Source organism: Nerophis lumbriciformis, linkage group LG21 (assembly GCF_033978685.3).
Source record: "Nerophis lumbriciformis linkage group LG21, RoL_Nlum_v2.1, whole genome shotgun sequence".
In the NCBI taxonomy this organism is placed as follows: Eukaryota; Metazoa; Chordata; class Actinopteri; order Syngnathiformes; family Syngnathidae; genus Nerophis; species Nerophis lumbriciformis.
The window spans coordinates 40,095,707-40,115,362 of record NC_084568.2 but is presented as its reverse complement, the minus strand read 5'-3'; the positions used below and the strand labels follow the sequence as shown (position 1 = coordinate 40,115,362).

The following is a 19,656-nucleotide window of genomic DNA, read 5'->3' as shown; positions in this document are numbered from 1 at the left end:
TTATTAGCATTCAGACAGGTTAAAATGTTGCTAAAACCATCACTTTTCTATCAGTCACAGTGACTTTTCAAAAGAAAAATATTACAGCAAAAATCATATGGGTTGATTGACATGTTTATTCTGTAAGCTAACTTCAATAGTTTGAAATTATTTTGACAGTTAATGCCAGTTATCCTGTCAACCTTTCACAAGACTTCAATTTGTTAATTGAAAGTATAAACAGTATAAACACTTTTTACAGTAAACAAATAAACAAAGTAAACAGTACTAAACAATTCCATTGGTGTCATTATTAACTTTCTGTCCAAGCTTGTATAATCTACTGCCTTGTTCAATTGTAAAAAATATTCTGTGCCTAAAATTCACATTTCTATCACAATTATCATACTGTAAACATGGTAAGCTAACTTCATTAAAATTAATAGTCCTGTCAATAGCATGGAATCACAATTCAAATGTAGTTTTTTTGTAAGCCTTTCAAAAGAATTCAAAATATGAAAAATTAATGAAAATTAATTTAAGCCATCAGACACTTGAAAAGTGGCACATCACATCTCTAATGTAATCATTTGAACTTTTCAACAGAAATAGCACTGCAAAAATATTAAGGACATACTTCTTCCGTATTTTGGTAGTTATGCTGTCAACATTCAACAAGATTTCTTCAACTTGGACTTGAAAGCATAAATAGTATAAACACTTTTAACAGTATAACAGTACTAAACAATTCCAATAGATAACATTGGTGTCATTACCTTTTTGTGGCTAAAATCCGAAAAACGTTGAAAGTTTTCCACTTGTATCGCTAGCAACGGCATTAGACTTGTGTTTTTTTGTCCCAACGTGGTCTTTTACATCGCTAATTCCTCCGTGTCTGATCAAAAAAAATCTTGTCTGCACAAGGTGCAATTCGCGTAGTTTTCACCCTTTTTGGAACGGATAATTATTCCCGGATAGGCTTTTGAATATTCTTCACGGAATGACTGCAGTTTTCTTATCGGTTTAAGACTCGTTTGCGATTTTTCTCCGGCTGATTCCATGAACGTTCGCTCGTTTGGAAACAATGGCAACAGGTGCCTCGTGCTTGGCAGCGGTGCTATAAATAGCCTCGCGCATTTAAAAAAAATATTTTTTTTTAATTAATGAAAAAACGTATTTTTTATCACTGCAACCGTAACCCGGAATCGGTTGATGAAAACCGTACTAATTACGGGAAAACCGGAGTAGTTGGCAGGTATGTTAGCTAACTAACAAGCGAGCTTCTGATCAGCTCCCCATCTTGCAAGAGGAACAGCGAGCGTTCAACAAATTTAGTTTAGAACGGACTTCTATTGATATTTCATTTAAAAAACGTGTGAGTGATATTTTGATGTGAAAATGAATTATTACAAATGCAGATTTTTGTCTTTTTGCTGAAAATTCACATGCTTCTGATTATCAGCACAGTTACAGTATGGCTATACTGTATATTTCTGAATGAAATAATCATCTGCTGTTATCACATGCCTAACATTTCTTAAACTGAATTTAAAAGCCAAAGGCTAAATGGAAGCCATTGAATCTGATTAGTCGACTAATGGCTAAGATAGTCGATGACTAGTGGCAGATCCTAGCATTGACATTCACTTGTACTTTGCATCCCAGGTCTATTATTTTCTGCAATGTGTACCTCTGAGAAAGGAAAAAGAGGGGATGCTGATTTTGAAAAGAAGAAGAACAGTGAAGGGAGAAGTCTTACGTTTGAAGACCTGGCGTGCACGCAGCCAGTGGTTCTGCTTGGCCAGTTTTTGAATGAGCTTCTGCAGCACGGCGTAGTCCACCAGCAGCTTCTTACAGAGCATGAAGTCCACCGTGTCAGACGCAACAGGAAGCACGTGTCGGTCCACGCACACTTGCAGGTGGGAGTTAAAGAGGGCAGTGTACCTGAAGACCTCAACCTGGTCTGGACAAATCAAATCAAATCAAATCAACTTTATTTATAGAGCACATTTAAAATTTACCACAGGGGTAGCCAAAGTGCTGTACAATGAACAGGTTAAAAGATAAAACGAGTACCGAGCAAACACAACACAACACAAACAGAACACGATAAAAAAATAAATAATTAAAATAGAATTAATAAAAACATAAAAACAGGATCACAGCAGGTGTATTATGGGGCGCCATTGCAGGATGGATATCACTCAGTGTTAAAAGCCATTGAATAAAAGTATGTTTTTAAGAGAGATTTAAAAACAGGAAGAGAGGAGGCTTGTCTAACACTCAGGGGTAGGTCGTTCCAGAGCTTGGGAGCAGCAACGGCGAAAGCTCTGTCACCTCTAAGCTTCAGCCTTGTGTCAGGGACCGTCAACAGCAGCTGATCGGCTGATCTTAAGGATCGGGTGGGGCAGTAAGGCTGAAGGAGGTCGGAGAGATAGGTTGGCGCGAGGTTGTTTAGACATTTAAAAACAAATAAAAGGAGTTTAAAATGTATTCGGTAACGCACAGGGAGCCAGTGAAGGGACGCTAAAATAGGGGTGATGTGCTCACGTCTGCGGGTCTGTGTTAGCAGACGAGCAGCAGAGTTCTGCACGAGCTGCAGGCGGGCGAGGGAGGCCTGGCTAATGCCAACATACAGGGCATTACAGTAATCAAGACGAGTCGAGATAAAAGCGTGGATTAATTTCTCAAGATCATGTCTTGATAGAAGCGGTTTCACTTTTGCTATTTGGCGTAATTGATAAAAGCTTTTTTGAACGACGCTGCTGATTTGTTTTTCGAATTTAAAATCTGAGTCAAACTTTACCCCCAGGTTTGTGACACAGTCGCTGAGATACGGGGTCAGAGTGCCGAGGTCAACGTTGGGGGAGGGAGAGCGACTTGGACCGAACAACATAACTTCTGTTTTATCTTCATTTAGGCTCAGGAAGTTAGCTGAAAGCCAGACTTTGATGTCGTGCAGGCGGTCAATAAGACGTTGAACCGTGTTATTTTGTGCCATGGGAAAATAAATCTGGCAATCATCGGCATAAAAATGAAATGCAATACTGTACTTCCTAAAAATAGAACCAAGGGGGAGAAGGTAAAGCGCAAATAAAATTGGGGCAAGGATTGAGCCCTGGGGGACCCCATGTGGTAAAGGAGCTGTGGACGACATAAAACTGTCTACTTTTACACAAAAACTCCTGTCGGTTAGGTACGACCGGAACCAGTTGAGGGCGGCGCCCTTAATGCCCACACAGTTCTCAAGACGAGTGATTAAGGTGGCGTGGAACGCAGCAGACAGATCTAAAAGCACCAGGACAACATATTTACCAGAATCAGTGGACAGGAGGATATCGTTAAAAACTTTTAGAAGCGCTGACTCTGTGCTGTGGAGGGCTTTAAAACCGGACTGGAACAGCTCAGTGATACCATTATCCTCTAAGAAGGGCAACAACTGACTGTAGACAACCTTCTCTAATATTTTGGAAATGTATGGAAGATTAGAGATAGGTCTGAAGTTAGAGAGGAGAGAGGGGTCGAGGCTGGGTTTTTTAAGTAGAGGTCGTACCACTGCATGTTTAAACTCTACTGGAACTATTCCAGAAGAGAGGCTACTATTGATAATGTTAAGAAGAAAAGCAGCAAATATCTCCAAGGGTTCAGACAGCTGAGATAAGTGGGCCTCACCACTGGGCTCTTGGATTCCGGGGAGATTGGAGAGGACCTCCAGTGTGTCTCTGTGTGAGCTCCTCTCAGCCAGGTGTATGAGCACACGGCTTCTGCTCTCCAGGTGAGCAGGCGGACACGGCCACAGGCTGGAACTCAGGAACCACTTGTTTTCTACGCTCACGGACACAACTTGTCAACAGGTGCTGGCGTCCTTCAAGCAGCGCCAACAGTACCTCGGAGTGTGTTGAGCGCTCCTTCCAGGCTGCCGCTGAGCAGGAAGAGCTCTGTTGCCATGGTGATCAAAGAGCAGCGTGAGCCGCCATCTCCGTTCCCAAATAAATCTTTCAGCATGGAGTAGCTGACTTTGGAAAGGGACAGCACCTCCACCACCCTCCGACCCTGCACAGGCCAACAGATAGATTTACTGCCATTATTTGCTCTTTTCCAAACCATTTTGGCTTTGTTCAATGAATTACTCAACTTCCCAGTGAGATGCAAACAGATTTTTGTCATGCTTTCAATTGCCATCATACTTTGAGTTATGAGCATTTTCACAATTGTTTAAAGTAATAATTGGAACAATATCCAATCCAATCCAATCCACTTTATTTATATAGCACATTTAAACAACAAAATTTTTCCAAAGTGCTGCACAACAATATTAAACACAATTAAAAACAATATAAAATAAATATGATTAAAAACAATTTCAAAGGGTAAAACCAATTAAAACAGTAAATAGAAAGCAAAATGTTAAAAACACAGGACAACAAAGGACCACACAACTCACGTAGTGTTAAAAGCCAGAGAATAAAAGTGGGTCTTAAGACGAGACTTAAAACACTCCACTGTGGGAGCAGTTCGAACATGGAGGGGCAGAGTGTTCCAGAGCTTAGGGCCGACCACAGAGAAGGCCCTGTCTCCCCTGGTTTTAAGTCTCGTCTTGGACACCACGAGCTGGAGCTGGCTCTCGGACCTCAGAGCGCGCACAGGATTGTAAGTTTGGATGAGGTCCAAGATATACTGAGGTGCCAGTCCATGTAAAGCTTTAAAAACAAACAGCAAGGTTTAAATATAAAATAAAGAGATAATGTATTGTTTCACCTTGTTTCCTGCTTCTTTTTGATTAGGCAGGTGACGTGTGTGCTTACGCGCCGCCCAGAGCTCCACATCCTGCCCTCCAACCACCACAACTGAGAGTTGATGTATGATTATTTGTTTTGAAAAACAATTATTCTATGATTTAATATTTCCATTTTTTCCTCATTGTAATTTTCTGCAAAGCACTTTGAAATATGAACTGTGCTCTATTAATAAACTTGCCCTGCCTGCAAATGCAATTTTTCATTCCAAATTCATCGGTTCGCAGCCGAGTGTGAAGCGACTGGGATGGGAATCAGCACCTCCAAGTCCGAGTCCATGGTTCTCTCCCGGAAATAGGTGGAGTGCCATCTCCGGGTTGGGGAGGAGATCTTGCCCCAAGTGGAGGAGTTCAAGTACCTCGGAGTCTTGTTCACGAGTGGGGGGAAGAGTGGATCGTGAGATCGACAGGCGGATCGGTGCGGCGTCTTCAGTAATGCGGACGCTGTATCGATCCGTTGTGGTGAAGAAGGAGCTGAGCCGGAAGGCAAAGCTCTCGATTTACCGGTCGATCTACGTTCTCATCCTCACCTATGGTCATGAGCTTTGGGTCATGACCGAAAGGACAAGATCACGGGTACAAGCGGCCCAAATGAGTTTCCTCCGCCGAGTGGCGGGGCTCTCCCTTAGAGATAGGGTGAGAAGCTCTGTCATTCGGGGGGAGCTCAAAGTAAAGCCGCTGCTCCTCCACATGGAGAGGAGCCAGATGAGGTGGTTCGGGCATCTGGTCAGGATGCCACCCGAACGCCTCCCTAGGAAGGTGTTTCGGGCACGTCCGACCAGTAGGAGGCCACGGGGAAGACCCAGGACACGCTGGGAAGACTATCTCTCCCGGCTGGCCTGGGAACGCCTCGGGATCCCCCGGGAAGAGCTGGACGAAGTGGCTGGGGAGAGGGAAGTCTGGGCTTCCCTGCTTAAGCTGCTGCCCCCGCGACCCGACCTCGGATAAGCGGAAGAAGATGGATGGATGGATGGAATTCATTTGAATGTAATCTAACAATACTTAAGTTTTAAAAATTGCTGCCAATTTGACCATTTTATATTTGTCCTCCAGATGGCGCTACTCGTTCCCATTCAAAGCATGCAGCAACATTTTTTCTACTCTTACCGTTTTCTGCATGGGGCCTTGTTACTGAAATGAGTGTATTTGTATTGTTTGGAATGCATTTTATGTAAAAAGACATACATCCCATCTTTCATGAGCTGAACTGAAAGAAAGATCTAAAACGGAGTCTTTTCTAGGAGCTGAAGTGATCTGTGTCAGTGAGCAACATGTTGATGACACAGCATGTGCAGTTTCATCACTCAACACAGATGTTGCAGGTTAAAAAGAGCGTGTACTCAGCGTTACTTGAAGGTTTATGTCTCTACCGTAGACACACACTGCAGCAATAATTGCTTTGCATGAAAGAATCTCCGCACCAACTGTCAAAGTGTCTCAGGGAAGCTCATCTTCCTCACATTGACTGCAGATTGTAGTCGTAACCCACTTGAGCGGCGTGTTGATGGATGAGCAGTTTGCTGGCAGTGGGCTTGTAGTATGAACAAGTGAATTTTACAAATACAATGAACAGATTCTTAGGCCTTATGTGATGCCATTCATTCACAAACGTCACTGTATGTTGCAGCATGATAATGCACAGCCCCATGTTGTACAAACCCCGTTTCCATATGAGTTGGGAAATTGTGTTAGATGTAAATATAAACGGAATACAATGATTTGCAAATCATTTTCAACCCATATTCAATTGAATGCACTACAAAGACAACATAGTTGATGTTCAAACTCATAAACTTTACTTTTTTTTTTTGGAAATAATAATAAACTTAGAATTTCATGGCTGCAACACGTGCCAAAGTAGTTGGGAAAGGGCATGTTCACCACTGTGTTACATGGCCTTTCCTTTTAACAACACTCAGTAAATGTTTGGGAACTGAGGAGACACATTTTTGAAGCTTCTCAGGTGGAATTCTTTCCCATTCTTGCTTGATGTACAGCTTAAGTTGTTCAACAGTCCGGGGGTCTCCGTTGTGCTATTTTAGGCTTCATAATGCGCCACACATTTTCAATGGGAGACAGGTCTGGACTACAGGCAGGCCAGTCTAGTACCCGCACTCTTTTACTATGAAGCCACGTTGATGTAACAAATGGCTTGGCATTGTCTTGCTGAAATAAGCAGGGGCGTCCATGGTAACATTGCTTGGATGGCAACATATGTTGCTCCAAAATGTATGTACCTTTCAGCATTAATGGCGCCTTCACAGATGTGTAAGTTACCCATGTCTTGGGCACTAATACACCCCCATACCATCACACATGCTGCCTTTTACACTTTGCGCCTATAACAATCCGGATGGTTCTTTTCCTCTTTGGTCCGGAGGACACGACGTCCACAGTTTCCAAAAACAATTTGAAATGTGAACTCGTCAGACCACAGAACACTTTTCCACTTTGTATCAGTCCATCTTAGATGAGCTCAGGCCCAGCGAAGCCGACGGCGTTTCTGGGTGTTGTTGCTAAACGGTTTTCGCCTTGCATAGTACAGTTTTAACTTGCACTTACAGATGTAGCGACCAACTGTAGTTACTGACAGTGGGTTTCTGAAGTGCTCCCGAGCCCATGTGGTGATCTCCTTTACACAGTGATGTCGCTTGTTGATGCAGTACAGCCCGAGGGATGGAAGGTCACGGGCTTAGCTGCTTACGTGCAGTGATTTCTCCAGATTCTCTGAACCCTTTGAGGATATTACGGACCGTAGATGGTGAAATCCCTAAATTCCTTGCAATAGCTGGTTGAGAAAGGTTTTTCTTAAACTGTTCAACAATTTGCTCACGCATTTGTTGACAAAGTGGTGACCCTCGCCCCATCATTGTTTGTGAATGACTGAGCATTTCATGGAATCTACTTTGATACCCAATCATGGCACCCACCTGTTCCCAATTTGCCTGTTCACCTGTGGGATGTTCCAAATAAGTGTTTGATGAGCATTCCTCAACTTTATCAGTATTTATTGCCACCTTTCCCAACTTCTTTGTCACGTGTTGCTGGCATCAAATTCTAAAGTTAATGATTATTTGCAAAAAAAAAAATAAAGTTAATGAGTTTGAACATCAAATATGTTGTCTTTGTAGCATATTCAACTGAATATGGCTTGAAAAGGATTTGCAAATCATTGTATTCCGTTTATATTTACATCTAACAATTTCCCAACTCATATGGAAACGGGGTTTGTACATAATTCCTGGACGCTAACAACCTCCCATTGAGCATGATTGGGATGTTCTGGATGGGCGTATGTGTTCCAGTTCCTGCTACTAATCAGCGACATTGCACAGCCTTTGAAGATGAGTAGGCCAACATTCCACAGGCCACAATCAACAACTTGATCAACTCAACAGTGGTCACACCAAATCCTGACCTTCCCACCAATGGAGTAAAATGCCTAAGGCATGGCTGGGTAATACATCATGCTGCCTGATTAGGGATGGGTTCCATAATGGCACTGTGCACGGTAGAAACCAGACTGAAAAAAAAAAGGTGGCCATCAGGGCCTCATTTGGGTGCTAAAATGCAATGACAGTGTCACAACCAGAGGTGGGTAGTAACGCGCTACATTTACTCCGTTACATCTACTTGAGTAACTTTTGGGATAAGTTGTACTTCTAAGAGTAGTTTTAATGCAACTTACTTTTACTTTTACTTGAGTATATTTATAGAGAAGAAACGCTACTTTTATCTACATTCAGCTCGCTACTCGCTACTAATTTTTATCGATCTGTTAATGCACGCTTTGTTTGTTTTGGTCTGTCAGACAGACCTTCAAAGTGCCTGCGTTACTGGTGACGCTTGACTCCGTTCCACCAATCAGATGCAGTCACTGGTGACGTTGGACCAATCAAACAGAGCCAGGCGGTCACATGACCTGACTTAAACAAGTTGAAAAACTTATTGGGGTGTTACCATTTAGTGGTCAATTGTACGGAATATGTACTGTACTGTGCAATCTACTAATACAAGTTTCAATCAATCAATCAAAAGTGTGAAGGAAAAAAGACACTTTTTTATTTCAAACGTACATCCCGTCACAAGCCTAAAGACTGACTGCACAGTTCCTGTCTTCACAATAAAAGTGCCGCTCCATCGCGCCTGCGCTTTCAAAATAAGAGTCTCCGAAAGCCAGCGCAAACAAGCTAGCAAGCTACGGAATTTGCCGCCAATGTATTTCTTGTAAAGTGTGTGAAAACGAATATGGAAGCTGGACAAATAAGATACCAAAAACCAACCACTTTCATGTGGTATTAGACAGAAAGGAGGAACTTTTTTTCTCCTGCATTTGAAAACGTGGACGTTAAGCACTTCTGTCTGATTACAATCAATGCAAGTCATCAGAATCAGGTAATACACCAACTTATATTCTTGTCAACATGAACGAAAGGAATCTATATGTGTTAAACATGCATGTATATTCATTAAAACACCTTTAACATGTAAACAAAAACGGCAAAATAAATCAATATAAATGATATACTGTATATATGTATGTGTATATATGTATATATATATATATATATATATATATATATATATATATATATATGATATGTGTGTGTATGTTACTCATCAGTTACTCAGTACTTGAGTAGTTTTTTCACAACATACTTTTTACTTTTACTCAAGTAAATATTTGGGTGACTACTCCTTACTTTTACTTGAGTAATAAATCTCTAAAGTAACAGTACTCTTACTTGAGTACAATTTCTGGCTACTCTACCCACCTCTGGTCACAACTCAGTCTGATGAAACGTTATTAACATGCCAAGCAACAGCAGTTATTAGAAGAACCAAAGCAAAACTTCATGGTTAAGGCTAAGAGCTGAGCTAGTTGTCAACTTCCAACAGAACAACACAAGTGTGTTTTGCTGTAAGACGACAATGATGAAATGCATCAGGCAGAAACTCAAAAACATTTTATCTGAACACAGCCTTGTTTCTCATTAAAACACGGCAGCTTCTGGCCTTCACAATAAAAGTGCATCTCGCTAACCAGTGTTGGGACTAACGTAACGCCGTTAGATTCGGCGGTAACTAGTAATCTAACGCGTTATTTTTTTATATTCAGTAATTCAGTTACCGTTACTACATGATGCGTTACTGCGTTATTTTACGTTACTTTTTTTGTAGTATAAAGTGTGTTTTATCTGAGGGCTGCTGTGTCATCGTTCTGATTCTTCTTGTGTCACAAGCCGGAGAAGAGAGAGAGACACGCGCTCTGTGTGTGAGTGTGAGTGTGTGGAGGGAGGAGAGGGGGGAGGGGGGCGTGTCTGATCATGGCGGAGCCAGAAGTCGAGTTTGCTAACATAGAGATATTTTCACTACTTTTCTTTTGTCGAGCACAAAGAAAATAACAATTTAGTTAAATGTAAATTGTGCTTTGGATCAAAGATGCCATCTACTGCCCAAAACAGCAATTCAAATCTGCTGAAACAAGCTACATAGCAACATGCTTCCACGAAGCTAGTAAAGAGAGACAGAGACTCCAATGACACTTCACCACGTAAGGATTAACTCTGCCTCTGCTCATCTTTCAGAACTGAAGGTACACACACTCTGTCAATCATAAAGAGGGATGCTAGTGGGCCAGGCCAATCTTTCCTTATCTCTAAACTAAAACTGGGGAAATGTGTAGAGTGTTCTGGGCTTCAGACATGATTTTGTGTCAGAATTTCTTGAGGAAAAAATGCCTGGTTAGGCTTTGTGTATGTAGTGTGTGCCTTTCTTGCTTTACAGCTATGCTGTTATTATGCTGTTTGTTACTTATGTATGTTATGTTGCAGCTATTTAAAATAGTTTTGTCAATTTGTTCTGGCCAGAAACAAATTGGCCTTTGTAACATATCTTTGTCTTTGTGTGTTGTATGTCGACCACATTGCTTAGCAGAGTTCAGTGATACAAATGTATGTCAAGTTGATCAACGGATTGTATTATTCTCCAGTGCAATAACAGTACTGAAATAAAGGCTAAAAGGGCATTAATTGGAGCTTTAAAAAAAAGAAAAAGAAAAAAAGAAGTAACTAAATAGTTACTTTTCACAGTAACGCATTACTTTTTGGTGTAAGTAACTGAGTTAGTAACTGAGTTACTTTTGAAATGAAGTAACTAGTAACTATAACTAGTTACTGTTTTTCAGTAACTAACCCAACACTGTCGCTAACTGACAAAATGAGGGACTCCGTAAAACAAGCATTTTCTTTGCACATTTTGCTGTGCTCTGTAATTATGTTTTGTTTTGTTGTACTACTTATGTTACAATTGCTGTGGCTTGTAATCTCCATTGTTGAATTACTTAACATTTTCTTTACATTACTGAAGTATCTCAATTACAATGCAGTAGGGATGCATACCAAATGCATACTTTTCGCACCGTCCGAATCCCGCCGGTCCTACCCCACACCAATTAGCTTAAAATTCAATGGTGCTGTCACGCCAAATTTCTTCCCCCTACAAACCCCCCCCCCCCCATTTACTTCCAGGGTCATTTCCTCTTACTTACGTCATTTCCTCTTACGTCATTGACAGCGATCGATAGAATCCAAATCTCCTGAAAATGGTGGTGTCACTGAATGACATTTGCCGATTGTATTGTACCATATGTCCCGGCAAGAAATCTGCGTTCAAAGAACTCCGGCTTATTAGTGATTCCCAGAGCCCCAAAAAAGTCTGCGGGCTGTAGAGCGTTTTCTATTCGGGCTCCAGTACTATGGAATGCCCTCCCGGTAACAGTTAGAGATGCTACCTCAGTAGAAACATTTAAGTCCCATCTCAAAACTCATTTGTATACTCTAGCCTTTGAATAGCCCCCCTTTTTTAGACCAGTTGATCTGCCGTTTCTTTTCTTTTCTCCTCTGCTCCCCCCTATCCCTTGTGGAGGGGAAGACACACAGATCCGGTGGCCATGGATGGGGTGCTGGCTGTCCGGGGTCGGGACCCGGGGTGGACCGCTCGCCTGTATATTGGTTGGGAACATCTCTGCGCTGCTGACCCGTCTCCGCTCGGGATGGTTTCCTGCTGACCCCACTGTGGACTGGACTCTTACTGTTATGCTGGATCCACTATGGACTGGACTCTCACAATATTATGTTAGACCCACTCGACATCCATTGCATTCGGTCTCCCTAGAGGGGGGGGTTACCCACATATGCGGTCCTCTCCAAGGTTTCTCATAGTCATTCACATCGACGTCCCACTGGGGTGAGTTTTTCCTTGCCCTTATGTGGGCTATACCGAGGATGTCGTTGTGGCTTGTGCAGCCCTTTGAGACACTTGTGATTTAGGGCTATATAAATAAACATTGATTGATTGATTGATTGATTTATCTTTCCCAGGGGACTTATGTCAAACACCAACAGGCTTCGAAAAATTCCAGGCGGAGTGTTAGGGAAAATTCCAGGCGGAGTGTTAGGGCCGCTGCTGGGAACTTCTGTCAAAATGAATCAAAAATCGTTTAATTCTCCGTCAAATGTGCAGTCAGGAATATCCTCAAGTTAATTTGTCCGATTAATACAGACGTTTTGTTAACGCTATATTATTAAAAACAAAACAAAACAAGTATCCTTCCAGCGACGGGCAGTCAAAGCCGAAGTGTTATCGATCGCTGTCGATGACGTAAGAGGAAATGACCCCGGAAGTAAATGGGGGGGGGGGGAAGGTTTTTGTAGGGGGAAGAAATTTGGCGTGACAGCGCCATGTTTCGGTACCAGGGTTGCCCGTGACTTCACGCCCTCTTCTCACGTTGGCACTTGGCTATCAATCCAGCAGCACTGAGAGCGCACTCAGCCTAACTACCTCCAAGTAATTTTGCAATTTTCATTGACTCAAAAAACTTTTCAACATACTGTAGGTTAAGTAAAGCTCCACCTTTATGCTAATACATTGGCGATTTTTGCGTGGCGATTTCAACACCTCCAAATTTGTAAATGAAAAAAAAAAACTAAGATGCACGTTACAATCAAACATCTGGTGTGGGATAAAAACAATACTTACAGTATTAACACCTTTTGGGCACAGCAGAAGACTAAATTCAGCAAAGACGAAAGTGACTAGCCAACACACCGTAAACTATACACTACTCTCATTCAGAGGTGGGTAGTAACGCGCTACATTTACTCCGTTACATCTACTTGAGTAACTTTTGGGATAAATTGTACTTCTAAGAGTAGTTTTAATGCAACATACTTTTACTTTTACTTGAGTATATTTATAGAGAAGAAACGCTACTTTTACTCCGCTACTTTTATCTACATTCAGCTCGCTACTATTTTTTCTCGATCTGTTAATGCACGCTTTGTTTGTTTTGGTCTGTCAGACAGACCTTCAAAGTGCCTGCGTTTCACCAAATACAGTCACTGGTGACGTTCACTCCGTTCCACCAATCAGATGCAGTCACTGGTGACGTTGGACCAATCAAACAGAGCCAGGCGGTCACATGACCTGACTTAAACAAGTTGAAAAAACGTATTGGGGTGTTACCATTTAACGGTCAACTGTAGGGAATATGTACTGAACTGTGCAATCTACTAATAAAAGTTCCAATCAATCAATCAAAAGTGTGAAGGAAAAAATACACTTTTTTTTCCAACCGTACTTCCCGTCAAAAGCCTAAAGACTGACTGCACAGTTCCTGTCTTCACAATAAAAGTACCGCTCCATCGCGCCTGCACCTACAAAATAAGAGTCTCCGAAAGCCAGCGCAAACAAGCTAGCAAGCTGCGGAGTTTGCCGCCAATGTATTTCTTGTAAAGTGTATGACAACGAATATGGAAGCTGGACAAATAAGATGCCAAAAAACAACCACTTTCATGTGGTATTAGACAGAAGGAGGAACTTTTTTTCTCCTCCATTTGAAAACGTGGACTTAATCAAGTCATCAGAATCAGGTAATACACCAATTTATACTCTTGTCTTCATGAAAGAAAGGAATCTATATGTTAAACATGCATGTTATAATCATTAAAACACCTTTAACATGTAAACAAAAACGGCAAAATAAATAAATATAAATTATATACAGTATATATCAATGTATATATATATATATATATATATATATGTATGTGTGTGTATATATATATATATATATATATATATATGATATGATATGTGTGTGTATGTTACTCATCAGTTACTCAGTACTTGAGTAGTTTTTTCACAACATACTTTTTACTTTTACTCAAGTAAATATTTGGGTGACTACTTCTTACTTTTACTTGAGTAATAAATCTCTAAAGTAACAGTACTCTTACTTGAGTACAATTTCTGGCTACTCTACCCACCTCTGCTCTCATTTAACATCTTGGACTTGCAACTGTAATTGAGACTCAGAAATGTCACAAAAAAACAAGATACAACAACTAGGCCTGGGCTGATAAACTTTGCTGGACAATCCATGGCACTACAAATGACTGCAGATAAACAATATTATTGCCATCATTTGTTTTGAAACCAAATTAACCACTGATGTAATAATAATAATGCACGTATATATCCTTTCAAATGCAATAAAACTTGTATTTCTTGCAACATTGTAATTTGAATGTAAACATTTCAATCTCCAAGGTAAATAAAACAACAATACAATTGACTTTGTTAGCAACATTAGCACACTGGAATGACCACAACTAAAAGCAATTAAATATGTTCAGGGGAGGCCTCAAATATACACAAGCAAAACAATAAATAAAAGCACTGACAAAGAAAGTTGCACTTCACTATGGACAGAGTTGTACATTAAGACCAGTAACAATATAAACACGAGAGTACAAGCAGATGTATTAACAAGTCATTTGCAGCACTTGGGTCATGGTGGTTGTGTTTGTCCTGCTTCTCTACAATCGTGTTCCAGCGCATTTGGCAAACTGGATCCTCGCTGTTGATATGTTCATCTTGTTCCAAATATTCCCACACTGGTGTGATGGCATGTTGTTATGGTTTTGTCCATTTTGGCTGCTGTTGCACTGTGTGATGCTAGCCACTAAGTCATCCCCTTCTTTCGCACCAAAAGCACACAGCTGGTGGAAGCATGCCCATTGATCTTACCCACTTCATTGTTATCTATCCTCGGTTTATTGACTTATTCAATATCGGCCCAGGCCTAATAACTGGACCGCACTTATAACTTACTTACTTACTTAGTCCTCTTGCACTTCAGGGCGCGTAGAGCCGACCATAGCAACCAGGTCTCTCCATCTGGGTCTGTTGTGGGCAAGGTGTTGAGCTTGTGCCATAGTCACATTGCAGGCCTTAAGGTCCTGGGCTAATACATCCAGCCAGCGAGTCCTGGGGGCGCCTCTAGGGCGTCTCCAGCCAGCTCGCTGCGGGTTGAAGTCCAGGATTTTGCGCGTGGGGTGTTCCCCCGGCAGGCGGATGACATGGCCATACCAGCGCACTCGCCGCATTGCTGCGAGGCGAGAGGCTGGGAGCTGTTGGGTTAGCTCTCTTAGGGTCTTGTTGGTGACATGCTGGCTCCACGTGATGCCTTCTATCCTCCTGAGGGCTCTGGAATCAAAGCCATCTAGCCTGGCCGCCAGGATGTTATTCAGCGGCCATGTTTCCGAGCCGTACAGAAGGACAGAGATGACAGAGGAATTGTAGACCCTCAACCTGGTGTCCCGAGATATGTGCCGGTGTCGCCACAACGGTCTCCACAGGGACTGCATGACGGAGGCTGCAAGGGCGCGACGGCGGTCCACCTCTCGTTTGAGGTCGCCGGTGTTGGTGACTGTCGAGCCGAGGTATCTGACGGTAGGGACAAAGTGGACAGGGGTATCCTCAAATAAGAAGGGTGGTGGGTCTGGTCCATCGCCGATATGCATGAGTTCGGTTTTGGACCAGCTGATTTTCAGGCCGAGCTGTTTGGTCTCCTCATCAAACACACCGAGGGCCTCCCTGAGCTGGTCAGCGGTCTCACTGAACAGGGTGGTGTCATCGGCGTATTCGAGGTCCTTTAGGGTGTAGTTTCCAAGTGACACCCCGGGGACTCGCACACAGACTCTGGACATCAGGTGGTCGATGACACAGTTAAATAGTTCTGGTGCGGCAACACAGCCTTGCCTGACCCCGCTGTTGATGGCGAACCACTCAGAGTCTTTACAGCTCACACGCACACAGCTTTCTGCACCCTGATACAACTGCTGAAAGAGTGTGGTGATTTTAGTTGGGACTCCGAGGGACTTCAGGATGTTCCAGAGGGACCCGTGGTCCACAGTGTCGAAGGCAGCCTTAAGGTCAATAAAGGCAATGTAGAGGTGCCGGTCCTTTCTGAACTCCCGGGCCTTTTCTATTAAGAGCCGGCTTATAACTTAGCTCATTTTTAAATGTTGCAATAAAAATGTGATTTTGTCATCAAAAACAATACCGTATTTTCCGCACTATTAGCCGCACCTAAAAACCACAAATTTACTCAAAAGCTGACAGTGCGGCTTATAACCCGGTGCGCTTTATATATGGATTAATATTAAGATTCATTTTCATAAAGTTTCGGTCTCGCAACTACGGTAAACAGCCGCCATCTTTTTTCCCCGTAGAAGAGGAAGTGCTTCTTCTTCTACGCAAGCAACCGCCAAGGTAAGCACCCGCCCCCATAGAACAGGAAGCGCTTCTTCTTCTACTGTAAGCAACCACCCGCCCGCGTAGAAGAAGAAGAAGCGCGCGGATATTACGTTTCATTTCCTTTGTGTGTTTACATCTGTAAAGACCACAAAATGGCTCCTACTAAGCGACAGGTTTCCGGTTCATGAAAAGACGCAATCTCTCCATCCGCACACGGACTACTATTTCACAGCAACTGCCTAAAGACTTTCAAGAAAAGCTGGCTACTTTCCGTGCATATTGTAAAAACAAGATAGCTGAAAAAAAGATCCGGCCAGAGAACATTATCAACATGGACGAGGTTCCACTGACTTTTGATATTCCTGTGAACCGCACTGTGGATACAACGGGAGCACGTACGGTGAATATTCGCACCACAGGGAATGAGAAGTCATCCTTCACTGTGGTTCTAGCTTGCCATGCTAATGGCCAGAAACTTCCACCCATGGTGATATTCAAAAGGAAGACCTTGCCAAAAGAGACCTTTCCAGCCGGCGTCATCATAAAAGCTAACTCGAAGGGATGGATGGATGAAGAAAAGATGAGCGAGTGGTTAAGGTAAGTTTACGCAAAGAGGCCGGGTGGCTTTTTTCACGCAGCTCCGTCCATGTTGATATACGACTCCATGCGCGCCCACATCACGCTGGTTTTTAATATATTATTAAAGTTTGACTGACCTATCGGACTGTTTTTTTGACATTCCTTTAGCGCAGTTAGATGCGGCTTATAACACGGGGCGGCTTATAGGTGGACAAAGTTTTGAAATATGCCGTTCATTGAAGGCGCGGCTTATAACCCAGGGCGCCTTATGGTGCGGAAAATACGGTATGTATTAACACACACAAAAGTACCAGTATTGATTCCCAGGTACTGGGAATTGGTACCGTAACGTTTCAAGTGTACAACTTGCGTGTCAGAAAATTCATATGATAAAATGCATTGATTTAAACAAAATGTTTATGTTTGTGCAAGTACTGGTAAAAATGTCAAGTAAAGCCATCAGCATCCTGATATGAGGTGGATGGATTCTCCCAGCAAAGGAGAAGTGCTCCGCAACATATTTAGGAACAATATTTCAAGGGTTAGACCCTTTGTCTACATTGACAACGTTTTAGATGTTTGACTTTAGCTCATTAAAGATGAGAGCTTTGTACTTCTGTTTAATTTGGACTTTGGCTTAGTTTTTTTGTTTTTACAATAAAAGCAGTGGAGTCCTAAAATCCAACATATGATTCCTATTTAAGATTTTCATATTGATTGAAAGAACATTTAGTGTGGTGAGAGTGAGACTTCTGATGGTGTAGTTGACATACCTTAGCCCACTGCTTTCTTTTATAGTATCTTAGCATGAGGGACACTCCAATTCTTCCAAACAAACTCATCAACACAGACTTTGGACTTTCTTTTTGACAAACTGCAAACAAATGTCATCAGATTGTGATGTGGTTGTATTCACGAGGCCAACAAGACATGCAAGTAGAATGTTTGCAGCGCTTACTTGTCTCAGCGAAGGCGGCAAAGGGCAGAGACATCTTGTCTTTGCTCTCCCACAGAAGTGCCACACTGATGTGACTGCTGATGCGCTCCAGTTGGCTGCCATCTTGGCAGGACGCGCAAATGGAGCAAAAAACCTCCGCCATCTGGCGCCAGTTCTCCAGCTTGGCACTAAGCTGACATAAATGATAAATGTTGGCAAATACACATCCCATTCCATATATGTACATGTGTATATCTATCTATACATGTATCTCTACATATATATATCTTTGTATATCTATAGATAGACATACCTGCCAACTTTTGAAATCAGAAAAACCTAGTAGCCAGGGTCCAGGGGCCGCAGGCCCCGGTAGGTCCAGGACAAAGTCCTGGTGGGGGGTTCAGGGGGGCCGAAGCCCCCCGACGCAAAATGATTGATTGCATTCAGACAGGTTAAAATGTTGCTAAAACCATCACTTTTCTATCAGTCACAGTGACTTTTCAAAACAAAAATATTACAGCAAAAATCATATGGGTTGATTGACATGTTTATTCTGTAAGCTAACTTCAATAGTTTGAAATTATTTTGACAGTTAATGCCAGTTATCCTGTCAACCTTTCACAAGACTTCAATTTGTTAATTGAAAGTATAAACAGTATAAACACTTTTTACAGTAAACAAATGGTAAAACAGTACTAAACAATTCCATTAAAAAAAAAATTGGTGTCATTATTAACTTTCTGTCCAAGCTTGTATAATCTACTGCCTTGTTCAATTGTAATAAATATTCTGTGCCTAAAATTCACAGTTCTATCACAATTATCATACTGTAAACATGGTAAGCTAACTTCATTAAAATTAATAGTCCTGTCAATAGCATGGAATTACAATTCAAATGTAGTTTTTTTGTAAGCCTTTCAAAAGAATTCAAAATATGAAAAATGAATGAAAATTAATTTAAGCCATCAGACACTTGAAAAGTGGCACATCACATCTCTAATGTAATCATTTTAACTTTTCAACAGAAATAGCACTGCAAAAATATTAAGGACATACTTCTGTATTTTGGTAGTTATGCTGTCAACATTTAACAAGATTTCTTCAACTTGGACTTGAAAGCATAAATAGTATAAACACTTTTAACAGTATAACAGTACTAAACAATTCCAATAGATAACATTGGTGTCATTACCTTTTTGTGGCTAAAATCCAAATTTAGCAGCGGCATTAGACTTGTGTTTTTTTGTCCCAACGTGGTCTTTTACATCGCTAATTCCTCCGTGTCCGATCGAAAAATCTTGTCTGCACAAGGTGCAATTCGCGTAGTTTTCACCCTTTTTGGAACAGATGATTATTCCCGGATAGGCTTTTGAATATTCTTCACGGAATGACTGCGGTTTTCTTTTCGGTTTAAGACTCGTTTGCCATTTTTCTCCGGCTGATTCCATGATCGTTCGCTCGTTTGGAAACAATGGGCAACAGGTGCCTCGTGCTTGGCAGCGGTGCTATAAATAGCCTCGCGCATGGCATTCGGAATGGCTCGATAGGAAGTTACGGGAAGCAGTGTCGATTGTCATTGTTGTTACGCGATTTCGTGAATAAAACTTTAAAAAAAAAATGTTTTTTTAATTAATGAAAAACCGTATTTTTTATCACTGCAACCGTAACCCGGAATAGGTTGATGAAAACCGTACTAATTACGGGAAAACCGGAGTAGTTGGCAGGTATGGATAGATATATAAAGTTATATCAATATATA

At 41.8% G+C, this 19,656-nt stretch overlaps 1 protein-coding gene across 1 annotated transcript in view; it reads right to left on the bottom strand.

Moving 5' to 3' along the window:
* Window positions 1–19,656, bottom strand: part of topaz1 (testis and ovary specific TOPAZ 1) — a 70,597-nt gene that overhangs the window by 10,214 nt on the left and 40,727 nt on the right. The window contains exons 14-18 of the mRNA XM_061982378.2: window positions 17,916–18,087; window positions 17,731–17,831; window positions 3,867–4,032; window positions 3,652–3,804; window positions 1,739–1,942 (exon numbers count right to left, since the gene is read on the bottom strand). Coding sequence (XP_061838362.2) covers window positions 1,739–1,942; window positions 3,652–3,804; window positions 3,867–4,032; window positions 17,731–17,831; window positions 17,916–18,087 — 796 coding nt within the window. The remainder of the gene's footprint in view (window positions 1–1,738; window positions 1,943–3,651; window positions 3,805–3,866; window positions 4,033–17,730; window positions 17,832–17,915; window positions 18,088–19,656) is intronic.